Here is a 17,974-nt window from a genome sequence, read left to right on the forward strand (position 1 = left end):
CCCGGAGAAAAATCCACACGACCAAGGGGAGAGTGAGAGAGAGACACGCAAACTTCACATATACAGCAGCAGGCGTCAGGGTCGGGATCGAACCCACGATCTCCTGCATAGCAGGCGAGGTAGTAAACACCTCGCCACCGTGGCGCCCAAATCTATATCCAGGTGCGGCAGTTCAAACAATGGGGCGAGTTTCTTAAATATCCACCACCAACAATAAACAACAACAACCGCCATTCGCCACTAAGTGGCGGTGACGTCACGACGGCGCTTGTGCCAGGGTATATGTGCACGTTAAATCCACACCACCCGCCACCCTCCCCGCGCGTGGTGGGGCAAAGTGTGGGCACATCACTCCACTCCTCCTTCCGAGGCTTCCGGCCAGCGAGGGAAGAGTAGGCCAAACACCGTCTAGAGCTCCCTCGAGGCGTGCGTTGAACTTCTATCGCGCCGCGAGTAGCCAACCGTGCGTTCGTGGAAGAGACGGGCGAAGAGCCACAGAAACGAATGGGACGCAAACGGTTTTGTCGGCGAGCCAAAACCCCTCCTTCTCGCGGGAACTCGAGAAAGGGGAGCATCTCACTTTGCGCGACGCCCATGAACTCGACGAACTGGATGATGGTGCTGTTGGTGCCGGAGGGAAGGTCGTCCGCATTCACTAGCTCGTCCAGCGACACCTCCAACTCCACCACCTCTCGGGACACCAGTATCGCCAGCTGGATGTCAATCAACACGACCTGGGAGGATGAATGAAGAAAACAAATTATTCATGGGCGTCATCTCCCTTCCGGCAATAAAACGTGGAAGGCGTTAAGATCTTCACGCGTCGAGTAAGCAACACCCATTGCAAAGGCATCAAGTCTGCATGAACCACGCGTGGCAAAACATGTTTTCCATCTTCTTGGTTCTTTCAGTAAAGTCACGTAGAAGGGAAGTAATAAAATAATAAAAATAAAACATAATAAAATAATTCTCACGACGTTTCGACCACAACGCAAGCAGCCGTCCTCAGGTGGAGAACAGGTCCGTCAAGTGAGAATTATTTTAATATGTTTTATTTTTATTATTTTATTACATCCCTTCTACGTGACTTTACCGAAAGAACCAATAAGATGAATCCCTGCAGTCACGAAAGCTTTAAATTGAAATGTTTTCCATCATTTTGATACTGGCAAAAAGGTCCCATATATTTGTAATAAAGGACTTCGCCACGCACTGCTTGGTCTCCGTCACTCTTTATTCAGGTTAACACCCGCACCCTGCTGGTCCCGACACCGGACCAGCTGCTCCTCACGCGCGCCCCGCACGCGCTCTCTCGTCAGTCCTTCACGCTCCCCCGCTCCGCACACCGCTGGCCGACGGTGTGCTGAAGCTCCTTCAGCCACGTGGCTGATGGCGCGGACTCCCTCCGGCCACCCAACGTCGTCCAGCTTCTTCACTCTACCAACTGACCCGGAGCCCTTCCAGGCTCCCACCTATATCCCCTTCACCACGTGACCCTGTCTCCTCCCTCTCACCACGCGCTTCCGAACCTTCCAGATCTGGCCCCCCCATAGCGCCCTGCTGGCTATGCCCCTAGGTTCCGCCCCCACTCACTTCGCTTCTGATTGGACCCGAGGTGAGCGGCGGACCTTCACATACACCCCCATACTGGCTCCGCCCCCCAATACCCCGGGCCATATGATTGGCCCAGAGGCCAGCAGCGAACCCCGCTTACGCTCGCATTATATATATAACTGCTCAACCCGAGCGATTCATAATTTGATACGTGCATTGCCTTTGTACTGTTCGCCTTTGGCCCTCTCTGGTCTGACACTGGTGAGACAAGGCCATTAAGAAGGCCGTCTCTGGTGTAGGGCCAATCAGTTTCAAAGACAATGCACACATTATTATCGGAGCATATTTGTTTGTTTTCGCATGCGTCGCCACAAGTCTGGTGTCGGAGACTCACGGAGTAGAGGCAGATGACTCCCAACACGGCCGTCGCGATCATTCGGGCTGGAAACTTAAAATGGGGGTCCCAGTCGTAGCACTTGCGTCGAAAGCACGACTTTTGTTTCACAGCCTCTTCCTCCTCCCTGTGCATCGAAAAACGCGTGCAAATACACGTCGTGGTTAACCTTTGGGTTTTTTAGAGTCAACCCCGATTGTCATTTCGATCGCATGGCCCCCGCGGTGGCTACGCGCGTCGCATGCAATCGAGCACTCTGGAGGCCAAGGGGGTTGGCGAATCGCGCAGTCGTTGCCGAACTCCCTTCCCCCGTGGGCATCGACGAGGAGAAGCCCCCGTACCCTGGCTCGCCAGGAGAAGGCGGCGCAGCGAGAACGTGGACTCCAGCTGTTCGCTCTGTATGGGGGGTAGAGTGGTTCCCCTTCGCATGTGTGGGTTAGCCTCAGGCGTGTGCTCCGGCTTCCTCCCACGTTTAAGTCCCACTCATTAATTGGTCGATGACGCCCTCATATGCAGAGGACCGCAGAGCTTGGGCAATCGTTGACGCCGGCTCCTCACCGCCTGGCTGCTGCCTTCCCTGCTCGTTGTCTGTGGCTCTCCCTCGCGCCTACCAGAGTCGGTCTGTCTCTCTCTACGAGAGCGACCGACTGAGCAAACGCTGCGCAACGCACGTCCAAAATTACGATTTTAAATATATTTTTTGTTATCTGCGAATGATAATTTACGTATTAAGAATTGGCGACTTTAAATAAATAAAGTTCAGATTGGTCGATCGACTTGCTTAAAGGCGATGATGTAAAGGTGCAGCCCTGCAATTGCTTGCTCACGTCCCTGCTGGCTGAATGTCCTCCACTAGAAGGCGCTCAAGAAAGCCCTTGGGCAGAGGGTGCTGGGCCTATACTTCCTTGCTGGGCCACATCATCTTGGAAGAATTAGAATCTTTAATAATACTGGAGGAATCCGATGAGCTATACAGCATTTGTTTTAAAGAGATGTCCAGTAGGGGCACGGGGGTCAGAAGTTGGAAGCACCCCCACTTCACCCCAGTCGTAGACTGTGGTGGACACTTCTGGGTGGACAGAGGCACGGAGTGGTGGGGCGGACGAGTCCAAAAACGAGGGGGATTTTTCACAGACGTTAAGATCATGAGTTGTCTATCGTGAAGGAGCAGAAAACCATCACGCGAACTCCGGTCATCCTAGCAGCAGCGGCTTTCGGCTCAGCCGTCAAACAAAGACGGTCACCGCATTGCATGCTTTCAGATGCCCTTATGCGGCCGTCTGGAATGTTCTTCCATCCGATATTAGGAAAGCACTGGAGATATGCACTTCTAAACCATCTAGATTGAAAACTCATTTCTTAAGAACTGCTTTTCGTGTTTAGTTTGTTCAGCTTCCCCCGCACCTCCGATTATCACGGTTGGCTGTGTATGTTTCGAAAGAAGTTCAACATACGTCCGATACTCTTTGGTTCTTTCGGTAAAGTCACGTAGGTGAAAAAATATGAATAAAACATTAATTTTCTTGCTGTGGTTGTCACACCTGATGATGATTGCTTGTGTTGCAATCGAAACATCGTGATTTTTGTTTTCATCTACGTGACTTTACCGAAAGAACCAAAGAGTATGGATCCTTGCAGTCACGAAAACTTCAAATCTAGAATACATCCGATAACCAGCAGACAGTGGACCGTTGCAGAATATATCAATATATGAATATTGGTCGGTGCTGCACTTACTCCGGATCGGGTTTCAATAAGAGGGTTTTGATGTAGGCTGCATGGTGTGATTTTAGAATCAATTCTGTTTCCTGAAAATAAATTAAAGCACACACACAGACACACGAATCAAAATCACTTTGTTACAAGCAAACAGCAACTGGCGGATGTGGTCAGCTGGCCAGCACGTGGGGTCATATGACGTGCTCACCGTAAACACATAAAAAGTATTAGATGTCACAGCACTAGTTCTCGGATTCTTAAAAGTAACAATTCTACATACGTGAGCATCACCAGGACAAACACAACAAAACTATCCTTTTACCCCACGTCGGCCTCTCACCGCTCGCGACTACACCCACAACTCGAACCACTCGCGAGGAAACACACGCCGAAGACAACAACACAGAGGGCAAGGCGTGGGGAGCACTCGTCACGTAACCTCACCTCCGGCTTGGATCGCCCGAGGGCGATCATCAGCGCTCGGAAGAACATGTGGATGAACTTGAGCGAGAGGAATAGCTGGCACACGAGCGACGGCGTCTTGGTCAGAACCACAAACACGTGGTCCTGCGTCGACACACACACACGCACGCACGTGTTCACAGGATCGTCGTCGTCATCATCGTCCGTCCGTTCGTTCGTTTCTCACTCCGCTTGTCCTGGTGAGGGTCGCGGCGGCAGCGTGTTGAGTAGGACAGTCCAGACCTCCCTTTCCCTGGCGATGGACTCCAGCACTACTACACTATACACTACTACACTATATATTACTCTACACTACTATACACTACACTACTATACACTGCACTATACCCTACTACACTATACACTACTATACACGATATACTACTAAACACACTATACACTACTACACTATACACTACTATACACCAGAGGTGGGACAAAGTCATTGTTATGCAAGTCCAAGTCGAGTAGCAAGTCATCAAATTCATGACTCGAGTCTGACTCGAGTCCAAGTCACATGACTCGAGTCCACATCTCATAGGTGGGACAAAGTCATTGTTATGCAAGTCCAAGTCGAGTCGCAAGTCATCAAATTCATGACTCGAGTCTGACTCGAGTCCAAGTCACATGACTCGAGTCCACACCTCTGCTATACACTATACACTACACTACTATACACTGCACTATACTCTACTACACTATACACTACTATACATAATATACTACTAAACACTACACTATACACTACTACACTATACACTACTCTATACACTACTATACACAAACTCTAGCTCTTCCTGGGGAATTCCCAGGCGTTCCCAGACCAGCCAAGCGACATTGTCCCACCAACAGCGAATCCTGTGCCGGCCCCGGGTTCTTCGCCCAGTCACCATCGTCGTCATTTTATTTTTCGACTTAGGCAATGCGCGCGGGGCCCGCTGCATCACGTTGTGACGCACGTGCACACCGTGAACGTGCACTAAACCGGTTATGAAACGCAGGGGGGGGGGGATAGAAAGATGTCGTCTTCGCAATTTCATATTCTGACGAGTTGCACCCTCTTTTAAAGCGCTTCGGAGAATTGTGTCAACGCGCTCAGCTTTTCGCGCGGGGGGTGGGACGCAGGGAAACGTCAACGGACGAGCGAGGAGACAGCCAGAGCCGGCGCCAGCAGTTGCCCAAGCTCTGCGATCCTACACTGGGATGATTTGGCGACTCTGCTGCTGCTGCGTTGGCAGTGATGCATTAGCACGACTGCCAACCAAAATAAATAATACGCAATGCCTTCTCCTTCTTCGTCGTCACATGCAGAAGGGCCATTGCCTGAAACGTCTCGATCGGCATGTTTCGGCCAACTCCATTGACGAGTCTTTACAAATGTGGGAGGGCACCGGAGCACAATGCCCGGAGGAAACCCGCGCGTGTTAACCAAGGAGGGCGCAGCACTCGATGAGCTCCGCACAGATGGACACGGATCCACTCGCCACACTGCAGTATCCCGGTAAGGCCAGCAGGAGGCGGGGAGTTTAACGGCTCCCCACCACTAATTACGATGCGGACTTCGGGGAGTGATAATTCACGACGGCTGATTTCTGGACAGAAGCATTTGAACGACTGATACTATAGCGTCCAGCCCTCTGAGCCTATACGGCAGGGGTGGGGAACCTTTTTACTGCCAAGGGCCATTTGGATATTTATAACATCATTCGCGGGCCATACAAAATTATCAACTTAAAAATGTGCCCGTTATATTTGGTCAAACATTTAATTAACTCACCCCTAATGTGATGGCTGGAACTGCTTCTTTTTGGTGAGGCGTGTAATGTTAGCCGGTATTGATGATGTTGCTACTCGCAACTGCTTGTCCAGGTTTGCTCCTAGATTTATTGAATTTCGAGTCCCGCCGGCAGTTGCCTTGGCAGGGCCAGATCAAATGATTTCGGGGGCCTTATACGGCCCACGGGCCGAACGTTCCCCACCACTGCTCTTCGGCCAGAATGTTGACTGCAGAACGTCGAGTTTGTGGATTTAAAACCAGGCCCTGTGCATCGCTCACGCCCTGTGAGCCAGCCACTCGTCATAAGTGCTGTTTGCCGTCTAGGTATCACACAGTGGTTCGCATTATTCCGCTCACTGGTTGTCAGCTAAGCACGCAGTCTCCTGCCGGACGAGCTTCTTATCATTTACAGAAAGAGTTCAGAGTTAGTTCAACGTAGGTGGCCAGTGAGGTGCATTGACTGGCAACACGGGAGCGAGAGATGGGTTGTCGATATATTATAATAATTTACATTTGCGCATTTCATCCGAGGATCCCAACACAAAAAGCAGTTCTCATGAAATGCGTTTTAAATCAACATTTAAGAGCGCATAACTCCAGTGGCTTCCTAATATCGGAAGGAAGAGCGTTCCAGACGGCCGCAGAAGCCGCGCGTCTGAAAGACGGGCGCAGAAATAGGCCCCAAAGTCCTGCCAGAGGATCAGAGGTCGCAAACGGGTTTTGATTCCTTACCCGTACCCGTACCCGGCCGCACCAGGGTCGCAAATGGGCACCCGTACCCGGGTAGCCGGGTATCGGGTAGGGTACGGGCATCGGGTAGGGTACGGGTATCGGGTACCCGGTTGCAACCTCTGCAAAGGATGCAGGAGGACCCCTGCCGAAAACTCAGAGTCGCTGTCGAGCGTGCGAATGAAAACGAATACAGTGTCGAGTAATGGAAACGAACTTACCGGATCAAATGAGCATTGACAAACGTCAATCAAATTCACAGTTAGCCTGCCGAAAACGAACAAACAAAACGTCAAGTTCAATATTTTAGTCGAACAAATTTGATAGATTTTTTATAAAGTAAATATTTTAATCGAACATAGTTGATTGCATATGTGTGTGTGTTTACCTGTGTCTGCGTATGTGTGTGTGTAACGTATGTGGGGAGCGGTGGTTTGTTGCGCACTACAAACCCGGCGGCCACCAACACCAGCGATGATTAATTATCTGAACCAGTCCAGGGCCTTCCCCAAGGTCAACCAAGACTCAAATGAGTACCTGCTGCGGTGTACAACCATCAGCACTGGGGAGACAAAGGCGGCCGGGCGTGGTGCTGGCCACCCAGCACCCGTTCCGGCCTTCATCGGTGCTCGCTGACAGCACTTGACCCAACGGTCTACTGAAGGCTGCAGGGGGATCTTTGTCTTTGTGTGAGTGCAATTGTCAACGAGGCGGTGATGTCACTGCAGCACTTGCACCAGCCGAAGTGTCAAAGGTCAGGGAAACATACAATTAGAGTGAGACAAAGATGCCCCGTATAGCCTACACCGGGCTGTTGGGGAAAGTGCTGTTAAGCGAGCACCTACAAAATGTATGCTTCTCCATTCTCCCATGGAGAAGCAAAATGCTCCTTCATGGAATAAATAAAAGGTGACCTTAGTCAATTTAAATAATCAAATAGTTAATAATGAAAATTAATCAAAATGAGTGTTGTTATAACAATTCCATTTAATTAATATTTATTTAAAGTTGCGCATTTTGATGTGACGTCACATTTCTCAAACCCGCCCTACCCCCTTCGTCACACATCGTCACAAATGTCTGACCCCCCTCCCCCCCCTAGGTGCGTGACGTCATTTATGGACGGCCCCACACCAGTCCCGGCCACCCAAACACACATCACCAATCTCAGTCACACACACGTATACATCACAAATCCTGGCCACAAAGACAAAGATCCCCCGTGTAGCCTTAACAGACTGTTTGGGAAAGTGCTGTTAGCGAGCACCTATGAAGGCCGGAACGGCACACGATTGGCTGGGTAGCCAGCACCACGCCCGGCCGCCTTTGTCTCCCCAGTGGCGACGTTTACACACCGCACCAGGTACTCATTTAAGGATGAATCGACCTAGGGGAGGCCCAGGTACCGGTTCAGATATAATCGTCACTGGTGTTGGCCGTGAGCGAGAATTGAACTCGCATCTTCAGGTTCGTAGTGCAGCGCGCTAACCGCTACACCACCGCTCCCAGCCACACACACGCGTACACAAACACATTCCTGCGGAGGGAGCTGGTAAGAACGTTGGGTTGCTCGGTCAATGGCCAGGGTCAACGGCTGCGTGGTGTATTCTGCAAATATGCCCGACTGTGAGGGCGGGCACAAGCCGGCGTGAGTAGGTTAAACGTTGATAAGGGCACCACGGGGTGACCAGCCCCTCCCCACCCAGCCCTTGGATGCACGACGGACGGACACAATAATCCCCTGTGGGCTGGTGTAACCAGGAGGTTCCTACCAGTATTATAGATTGCATGGAGGTTGCAAGCTCACCATGACACCGAGTATAGGAAGCCCAGGACTGAACCCAGGATTTTGTACTCGGTCCCAAGGCAGGCGAAGAACGGGTAAACATCCACGCCGACTTCCAGGGCGGCCAGCAGATAAACCAGAGCTGTCGGGCAGAGGCAGCGATTAGTGTAATGTTAGTATCAACAACAACGATGATGATGATGATCGTTGTCAACGTCGTTGATGTCCTCATGATGGCAGCTAAAGAAGAGAAGTGCTTCCAAGTGGGTGAACCACCATGGAGATGGAGCGATGAGATCGGCCCACGTGGCTGACGACGATGATGATGATGATCATAATTATATTTATTTTTTTCGGTACATTTGCTTGGGTCGGCAATTTGGTTAACCCCGTCAATTAAAAATAGCAGCAGCAGCTACATTAGCAATGTCAGCATCATCCTCATCATCAGAACCACATCACCTCAATCATCATGAATGTGATTACGATGCTGTTGGAGGTTGTGGTCATCATGATGTTCAATTTTTTTATTTGTATGGTACCAGCGGTGTCAAAATCGGCCTCTGTGGAGGAGGTTCGTGAAGGACGCTTCTGGGTAATTGGAGGCAGTCGCACTTCCAACGACAACGCAGAGCAGAGGAGTGACCGCTCACAACCACGAGCGGAGCGCCGGGCAGGTTAAAACTTGTCAAGTTGGCACAGTGGCGTGCACAGGTGGTGGGTGCATCTGCCAGTCATCTCAGTCAACCCACATGGCATCTGCCAGTGGGGGACCTTCGACGATGCACGGTGGCCTCAAGGTGCCCTTAGCCTGGCCACACGCACCGTGTTGGCTTCACCGCGAGTTAGTGGCGAACGAGAGCTGTTGTTGTTGTGTTGCGCCCGAAACGTCGTGATTTATTTTATGATTTATTTTATTTTCTACCTACGTGACTTTACCGAAAGAAGCAACGAGTATGGATTCCTGCAGTCACGAAAGCTTCAAATCAAGAGACAGCTGTTGTTCTTGTTGTGATTTAATCACGATGACGATGATGACGCTTGCTGTGGTGACAATGACAATACATTTTGATTTAAAGCTTTCGTGACTGCAGGGATTCATATTATTGGTTCTTTCGGTAAAGTCACGTAGAAGGGAAATAATAAAATAATAAGAAATTTTACCAATAAAATAATAAAAGTATAAAACAATAAATTCGCATTTTATGATTTTATATTATAAAATTCTAATTTTATTGTTTTATATTTGTATTACTTTATTGTTTCCCTTCTACATGACTTTACCGAAAGAGCCAAGAATAATGACAATACAGCTGACAGCGAAGTTTGCGTTGATGACAACGATGATGACGACAACGACTGAGACGATGTCAACGACTGAGATGATGATGACGACAACGACTGAGACGGCAATGACGACTGAGACGATGAAGACAACGACGACTGAGATGATGACGACGACTGAGATGATGACGACGACGACGAAGAAGGGAGGGTAGGAGTGGTGTCACAATAATGGCAGTGGTCGTCCGGCGTCGTCCTGGTCCCCACCTTTTGCCCACGACGGAGCGACGAAGTCGAAGTAGTTGGAGAACTCGTTGGTGAAGAGCGACACCACCGTGCTGGTGGTCGCTCCGAACGCGATGCCGTACGACCAGCGGTTGCTCTGGTTGCCCACCAGGTACACGGGCCTGGACACACAGCGCCCGCTCAGCGTGTGCGAACGTGTGTTTGTGTGTGTTTGTGCGTGTGTGTGCGTGCGTGTTTATGTGCGCGTGTGTTTGTGCTTGTGTGTGTGCGTGTATTTGTGTTTGTGTGCATGCGTGTGTTTTTGTGTGCGTTTGTGTGCGTGTGTGTGCGCGTTTGTGTGCGTTTGTGTGCGTGTGTGTTTGTGTGCGTGTGTTTGTGTGCGCGTGTGTGTGTTTGTGTGTGCGTGTGTATGTGTGTTTTTGTTTGCGTGTGTGTTTGTTTGTGTATGCGGGCAGTAGTGCAACAATTACGGGAGCGGTGGTGAAGCGGTTAGCGCGCTGCGCTACGAAACCTGGCGACCTGGGCTCGATTCCTGCTCACGGCCAACACCGGTGATAGCGAGTATCTGAACCGGTCCCTGGGCCTCCCCTAGGTTGACTCAGCCTCAAATGAGTACCTGGTGCGGTGCGTAAACATCGCCACTGGTGTTGGCCACCCACCCCGTCGTGTGCCGTGCCGGCCTTCATAGGTACTCGCTAACAGCACTTGCCCCAGCAGTCTGTGAAGGCTATACGGGGGATCTTTGTGTGTGCCCAGGCGGCTATTGAGAGCGGCGCGCTACGAACTCCGACGTCCCGAGTTCGATTCCCGCTCATGATCGATAACAGTGGCGAGTATATAGACATGAACCGGTTATGGGCCTCCGCAAGGTCCACTCAGCTTTAGGAGCTGTCCATAAATGACGTCACGCGATTTTGACCCCCCCCCGCCTCGTCACACGGCGTCACAAAAAGTCAGACCCCCCCTCAAATTTGACGTCACAAAGCTCTGCCCCCCCCCCCCAAATAAAACACGCTTCAAATCGCTTTAAACTATTGTCATTGTAGTGCGTATTTAATGTGCCGCTTGCAATCTGATGTTGTAGGAGAAAACATTTATTAAAAAGTATATTTAATTAAGTATAACGTGCTGTCTACATTTATTTAAATTTGCGCATTTTTACGTGACGTCACATTTCTCAAACCCCCCCCCCCACACCCTCGTCACACATCGTCACAAATGTCTGAACCCCCCCCCCCCCCCCGAGGTGCGTGACGTCATTTATGGACGGCCCCTTAAATGAGAACCTCGCGCGGTGCGCCGACACCAGCCTTCACAGGTGCTCGTCACGACTGCACTTGCCCCAACGCGTCTGTTGAGAGGCTACGCGGGGGACCTTTGTCATTGTGCGCTTACACCACGATGCCGAAGCGGCGGTTGAGGGGGAAGCGCTCGTCCAGTTGGTGTCCGCGGACGCGGCGCTGCAGGAACGACAGCAGGATGATGACGACGACCTGCCGGGGAGACACGCGGGGGGGGGGGGGGGGGGGACACGGGGGGGGGGGGCACAGGGGGAGACACGGGGGGGGAGGTGAGACACGGGGGGGGGGATGTGAGACACGGGGAGAGACACGGGGGGGGGGCACGGGAGGGGGGGATACACGGGGGGGGGGTGCAAAGGGGGAGACATGGGGGGGGAACGGGGGGGGCACGGGGAGACACGGGGGGGGGAGGTGAAACACGAGGAGAGACACGGGAGGGAGGGGGGAGACACGGGGGGGAGGTGAGACACGGGGAGAGACACGGGGGGGGGCACAGGGGGAGACACGGGGGGGAGGTGAGACACGGGGAGAGACACGGGGGGGGGGGGGGCACGGGAGGGGGGAATACATGGGGGGGGCAAAGGGGGAAACACGAGGGCGGGGGCACGGGGAGACACGGGGGAGGAGGTGAGACACGGGGAGAGACACAGGAGGGGGGGATACACGGGAGGGGAGGGGGATACACGGAGGAGGGGGCAAAGGGGCAGGCACGGGGGGGGCACGGAGAGACACGGGAGGGGTGGGGGAGACACGGGGGGAGGCATGGGGGGGAGCATGGCGGGGGGGGGGGGAGACTCGCGGGGAAGAACTGGGGGAGACACTTTGACGTACGGACGGGAAAGGTGTGCGGAGACACGGAGCCCGGGACACGCGAGCAGACGCAGGCAGAGAGACGCGGTGAGACGTGGGGAGACACAGGGAGAGACGTGCGGACAGACAGACTGCCTTGCGTCGAACAGCTTTCAAACTCCTCGATCAAAAGGTCGAGGACGTCGGCGTGGCTACCGCCGTTGATGCCACCGCCACCACCACCACGTCTCGCCAACACGTTCTACCCTCCACCAGATCCTGCGGCTGCTGCAAAGGAGACGCAGCAATCTCCGTGACCGGCCCTGACCGTGTCTCACCACCTCCTCTTTGCTCTCCTCCTTGGTCGGCAGACTCGAGGAGACCGCTCCCATGTCTGTCTCTTACCACATTGACCCCCGTGACCTCTGATCGGGCCTTATCCTGCCATGACACGCACCGCATGCCGCGTGTCTCTCCCCAGAGCTTCTGCCTTGCTCATCCACGTCCCGCCACAACATTCCGGGCATCTGACTTCAAGCGACACCCGCCTCAATATCCAGGCGAACGATTATGAAGCCGGTCTGTTGCTTCTCAAATGCCACGCGAAATTCAGCACATTGGCACGTTTTGTAGGCAGCCTTAATAAATAATGATGGATGGCGAGGTTTTTTTTATTTTTTGCCTTTTCACTACAGCCCAGGAGACACGACCTTAGTAAATATTTACAAGAGAAGAGCAGAGCCGTTTGCTTTTTGTCTGTGTGTGTGTGGGGGTTTAAAAGCTGCATTGCTTAATGGACTCCATGCCCCGTCATTAAAGGGGGAGGGGGTGCGGTGGAGCTGGGATGCCAACATTTCACATCGCCTGACGAAGCTGGTGGTTGGAATCACCAACGAAACCTCGGAAGCCACCCGTCCACCTCGTGGCGCAGGGACAGATTTCAATCGACTGTACCGAGTCGATCAAGCTCACCGCCGGGGGAAACGCTTACCGCAGGGATGAGGGAGAAATGCATGAACCAGGCCATGTTTATGCTGGACTTGCAGGTCCTGTTGAATGGAAACATAAAAGAGAAATAAATAAAGCCAACGAGGATGAGTTTCAGATTTAAACATTTCGTATTATTCTTCTTTTCGTGTAATTTTAACGTCATGAAAAAAATAATAGGCTTTACCCTTTCCGGCAAGAATACAGGTTGTTAAGGTGTTCAAACACCAAATAGACATCTATCGCATGGCACCAAGTGTGCATTATCATCGTTAATTATCATCATCTTGATGCTGCCAAAAAAGGGTCCCATACTGTAGATATGTTAAGATCACTTGCATTATGTACCAATTTCAAATGTCAACATGCTAACAATAGTGATATCACCCCATGCCACGTGACATGGCATGGGGGGCCTCGATCTATTGGTGGATTTAGGATTTATGGAATGGCACAAACCTGGTCCCAAAGAGTACCGAAGTTACAAGTTTGCCAGAGTAAAACGAAAAGAAAAAATTTGTACCTAAGATTTTGGGACTAGATTATTTTCACAGATAATAAATATACCCATAATGCTTTGAAGAAGGGGCATTGCCTGACACGAGGTCATGATTTCGGATCAATGCAGAACTCTTTTGGCCGCGAGGGTTTTAAAGGGGGCTCCTACGATTAGCGTGCTGATGGTGTCTGCTGGAGTAATTCCGCGATCCGTAATCAGATTACTTTTAAAATGTAGCTTTCCCAATAGTGTCAATGCCGTTAACATAAATTCAAGATAAATGTGAGGGACTTAGGGCAGCTGGGAAAAAAAAATGGTGTCTCTCTTTGGTTCTTTCGGTAAAGTAACGTAGAAGGAAAATAAATAATATAATGGAATACGACGTTTCGATTGCAAAACAAGCAGTCATCATCAGGTACAATTAAATTTGAGAGAGAGACAAAACACAGACACGGAGACACACAGACAGACACACAAGCAGTGAGAGACAACACAGAGACACACAGAGAGAGACACAACATAAACACAGAGAGAGAGAGACACACAACACAGAGACACACAGAGAGAGACACACAACATAGACACTCTGAACCGATCTTGCTATCCCCCCCCTCCCCTCCACCAACCTGCACTGGCCAGGGTGGTGGTGGTGAAATATGGTCAAAACAACTCAACACGACTGACATGGGGGGGGGGGGGCTTTATCCACGGGTAGACTGAGAATCATAATTTTGGAATTTATAATTTTAATAGGGTGGCACAACAGTGGTCAGTCGCAGTAGAGCACAGGTACACAGGTTAGACGCTTTCCGTAGAGCAATGGAAAGGATAGTTCAACACGTAAATATTTCAGCACAAAATAATTATCGCAGATAGGCACTCTAACCAGTACTGCTATAAAGTAGCGCCATTTCCCGAAATGTGTTGATGACGATAATGCTGATGAGTGTATTGATTCAGATAATTCAGTGATCACTGCTTCTGCTGATGATGGTGGCAATGTTGATGATAATGCTTTTCTCGTAACTGAAGGTGATGACGGTGGTATTACTGCTAGTGTAGGGGTGTTAGAGAGAGAGCCCGTTATGCATGGCAGCCTATGGTAAACAAACACAGTAGGCGGGGCTACATGTGTGCACGAGCAGGTGCCCTCTGCGACGTCCGCGCCAGACACCCTGGGGGGTCGATTCGGTCGTTATGATCCCCCGGGGCCCCACCCCTCAGGGAGGGGTTGGGTATAAAAGGGGATTGTATCGAAGGGCTCGGGAGTGATGTTTAGCTAAAGAAGAGGAGGCGGAAGACGTCTGAGATAGAGCCCTGGACTCCCCCTGGTACGCCGTCCTTATCAGGACCGCGCAGGCTCGAGCCAGTGGCGTGGTACCAGAGCCAGAGCCAGTGCTGGTCTGGACTCTGGGTACCGGGCCCGACTGACCAGTGTCGGGCCAAGATAGCCTCCCCTAGCCCATTAGTGGAGGACTCAGAGGCAGGCTAGGGTTAGCTAGAGAGGTGTGTCCTCAGATAGACGGGTGAGGGGGCCGATACCCCCTCAAATGTGTATGTCACAACGTTGGTGTTAAATAAACCAGTGTGCCTCCAACTCCGGTGTGAACGAGTCGTGAGCGTTACTACATCTGGCGTCAGAAGTGAAACAAAGTACGAACATGGATACACGCCGGACGACTCGAGTCGGAGTACCAGGGGCGGAGGACACCGCTGCAGTCGGAGGGCCCGAGATGGCTGAAGACGCCATCGAGCAGCCGGGGCTGGGTGCATCCACGCCACAGCAGCTGGAGGAAGGGGAGCCGTCGACGGAGGGGCTGAGGCAGGCGCACGCGAAGCTGGCCGAGCTGCTGTACGCCGCAGCCGCCATGCTCGACAACATCACGCGGCTGGGGGCTGCGGGACCGCCACGAGGCGACAGCAGCCAACGACCACAGCGCCTTCCCGCCATTTCAACGGAGCAACATTTTGAAACTCCCGCCATCGCCGCAGCTGCTGTTGAGGGCGTGGCCGCTCTAAGCATCGCGTCCAACGGCGGGAGTACAGTGCCTGCCGCGTCACCACGGGTGCGACCGGCGATGCCATCGCTGGTTCGTGCCGACGCTGAGTTGAGTGAGGCGGACGAGGGAGTGCGTTCTTCCTCTGCAGCCGCTGCCTTACATCAGCGGCTACCTCCACTCAAGGAATTTGTGGGCGAGGATGGCGACTGGGGCGGCTTCCAGCGGCGCTTCCTCGCTCACCAGGAGATGGCACAGTGGACAGACGCCGAGGCTCTCCGCGCGCTGCCAGCACTTCTCGACAGCGACGCCCTCGCCACTCTAACATCGGCTTCGAAGGAGAGGCGCTCCACGCTGCGGAAGGCGATGCAGGTGCTGTCGGCGGTATATGGTCCACCATCGGACTGTCGCCAACTCTTTTACGATCGCCAGCGGGGGACGAAGGAGTCGCCCCTGGCGTACCGCACAAGCCTCCTGGCACTGGCGAAGGAGGCCTTTCCACGAATGGATGACGAGGGTGTCGACGCCATGGTGACAGAGAAGATACTTTTGCTGGCGGACGACTTAGACATCGTCATTGTCGCACAGGACGATGCAGAGATGTGCTCCCTCCAAGCGGCCCGTCTCCTCCACGCAAACCTGTCCTCTCAACGACGGAAGGCCAGCAAGGCGGCGAGCGGGCGCGCCGTCGCTGCGGCCACCCTCCCGGCGGAAGAGGTTTGCGCCATCAACCATCAACGGCAGCACGGAGCGGGAGCGCGGGAGGACCGGGCCGGTTCAAGCCGTCTACAACGTCCATCGTCGCCACCAGCGCTTCCACGCTGTTATAACTGCGGCATCCGGGGCCACGTCGCCTCGGGGTGCCGCTCTCCTCGGCAGCGCGGAACGACACCTCAACGGGACGCCGGCCCTCGTCACAAGCTCCACCATCATAATCCGGCGAGTCGCGGCACCCCTCATGTTTGGCCCACGCACACGCCCGTCACACACTCGAACACCGCAGCGAAGGGGGGGCAAATATCGCGTACCATGGCACCAACACGCACCGCTCTGGGTACTCACATTGAACCCAGCCAGTGGTCCGTGTTAGCCCATCGGGTTGTAGCCGCGTCATCGGGGTCGTCGGCCGTTGTGGGTCACATCGATGGGGTCGAGGTGCGCATCCTGGTCGATACAGGAGCATCGGCGACCATTATTTCGGAGTTGATTTATAACATTCTCCCTGCCCAGAGCCGTCCTTTGATGCCTGTTAATGTGCCATTCTTTGCTGCTAACGGGGGTTCACTTGGCATCATCGGACAAATTCGAGCCCAAATTTGTGTCGGGGATATTAAATTATCTGGGCCGATTTTTGTTTCCTCCTCGCTGGCGGTTCCGTGCCTGCTGGGGACGGATTTCCTGGCCAAAATGCCGATTAGGATATTAATCGACCAGGGATGCATTGAGCTCCCATCGGGCCGACGCATGGCGTTTTTGCCATCCCCCGCTACGAGCCGGACGGCGTTCGCGACGGTGCCGGCGTTCGTAGATAGAACGGTGCGCGTTCCTCCGGGGGCGCAAATGTTAATTCCTTTGAGACTTCGGCGGCCCTTCGCTAAGGGCATTGGGGCTCAAGGGGTTTTGCTGGGACCGTCTAGGGCCGGGGTCAGTGGACCTAATTTACTCCCGGCCCAGACCATAGTGAGAGGGGATGGAGAACCCTTCATCGCGGTCCTCAATGTGGGCTCGCAGACGGTGGTGGTCCCACAGGGGACCGTGCTTGCTCACGCAACGCCGGTGCCCTGTGAGGAACCCGTCGCGAGTCATGTCGGCGCTGCCCCTGCACCGCGACCACATTCAGACAGCGATGAAGGGTGGCTCGAGGCGCTTTGCGCGGGATCGACGGACCTGTCAAATTTAGAGCGCCAACGTCTTAAGACACTACTGAGGGAATTTTCCGACGTTTTCAGTCGGGATAAATACGATTTGGGCTGCACTCATCTGCTGCGTCACCATATTGATACGGGTGACAGCGCGCCAATACGCCAAAATCCTTTTCGGTTGAGTCCCGCCGAAAAGGACCATGTCAAATCGGCTGTTGATGACATGCTAGCCGCCGACATAATTTCTCCCTCCAACAGCCCTTGGGGAGCGCCGATCGTCCTGGTTAAGAAGCAGGACGGTTCGTTGCGGTTTTGCGTTGACTTTCGGCGCCTTAATAAAATTACGGTTGCCGACGCATACCCGCTCCCACGGATGGACGAATCGCTTGACGCCTTGGCGGGAGCGCGATTCTTCTCCACATTGGACTTACTTTCGGGATTCTGGCAGCTTCCTCTGGACGATGATTCAAAGCCTAAAACTGCTTTCCGTACTCCGCACGGCCTGTTTCAATTCAACCGGTTGCCGATGGGCTTACACTCAGCGCCGGCAACTTTCCAGCGGTTGATGGAATTGGTTTTGGCTGGATT

The 17,974-nt window shown here is 52.9% G+C and overlaps 1 protein-coding gene across 2 annotated transcripts in view; it reads right to left on the reverse strand.

Annotated features, from left to right (window-relative positions):
- Positions 1-17,974, reverse strand: part of LOC144731530 (stimulated by retinoic acid gene 6 protein-like) — a 37,376-nt gene that overhangs the window by 13,149 nt on the left and 6,253 nt on the right. Inside the window, exons 2-10 of one of the 2 annotated variants that reach the window (XM_078612656.1) lie at positions 13,033-13,090; positions 11,347-11,444; positions 9,973-10,112; positions 8,443-8,563; positions 6,857-6,902; positions 4,112-4,234; positions 3,686-3,756; positions 1,949-2,075; positions 581-734 (exon numbers count right to left, since the gene is read on the reverse strand). In XM_078612656.1, the coding sequence (XP_078468782.1) occupies positions 581-734; positions 1,949-2,075; positions 3,686-3,756; positions 4,112-4,234; positions 6,857-6,902; positions 8,443-8,563; positions 9,973-10,112; positions 11,347-11,444; positions 13,033-13,090 (938 nt within the window). Of the gene's footprint in view, positions 1-580; positions 735-1,948; positions 2,076-3,685; positions 3,757-4,111; positions 4,235-6,856; positions 6,903-8,442; positions 8,564-9,972; positions 10,113-11,346; positions 11,445-13,032; positions 13,123-17,974 lie in introns of those variants that run through there. The other variant, XM_078612655.1, reaches the window with a different exon arrangement.

This window comes from Lampetra planeri, chromosome 39, assembly GCF_965212315.1.
Source record: "Lampetra planeri chromosome 39, kcLamPlan1.2.h2, whole genome shotgun sequence".
Lineage (NCBI taxonomy): Eukaryota > Metazoa > Chordata > Hyperoartia > Petromyzontiformes > Petromyzontidae > Lampetra > Lampetra planeri.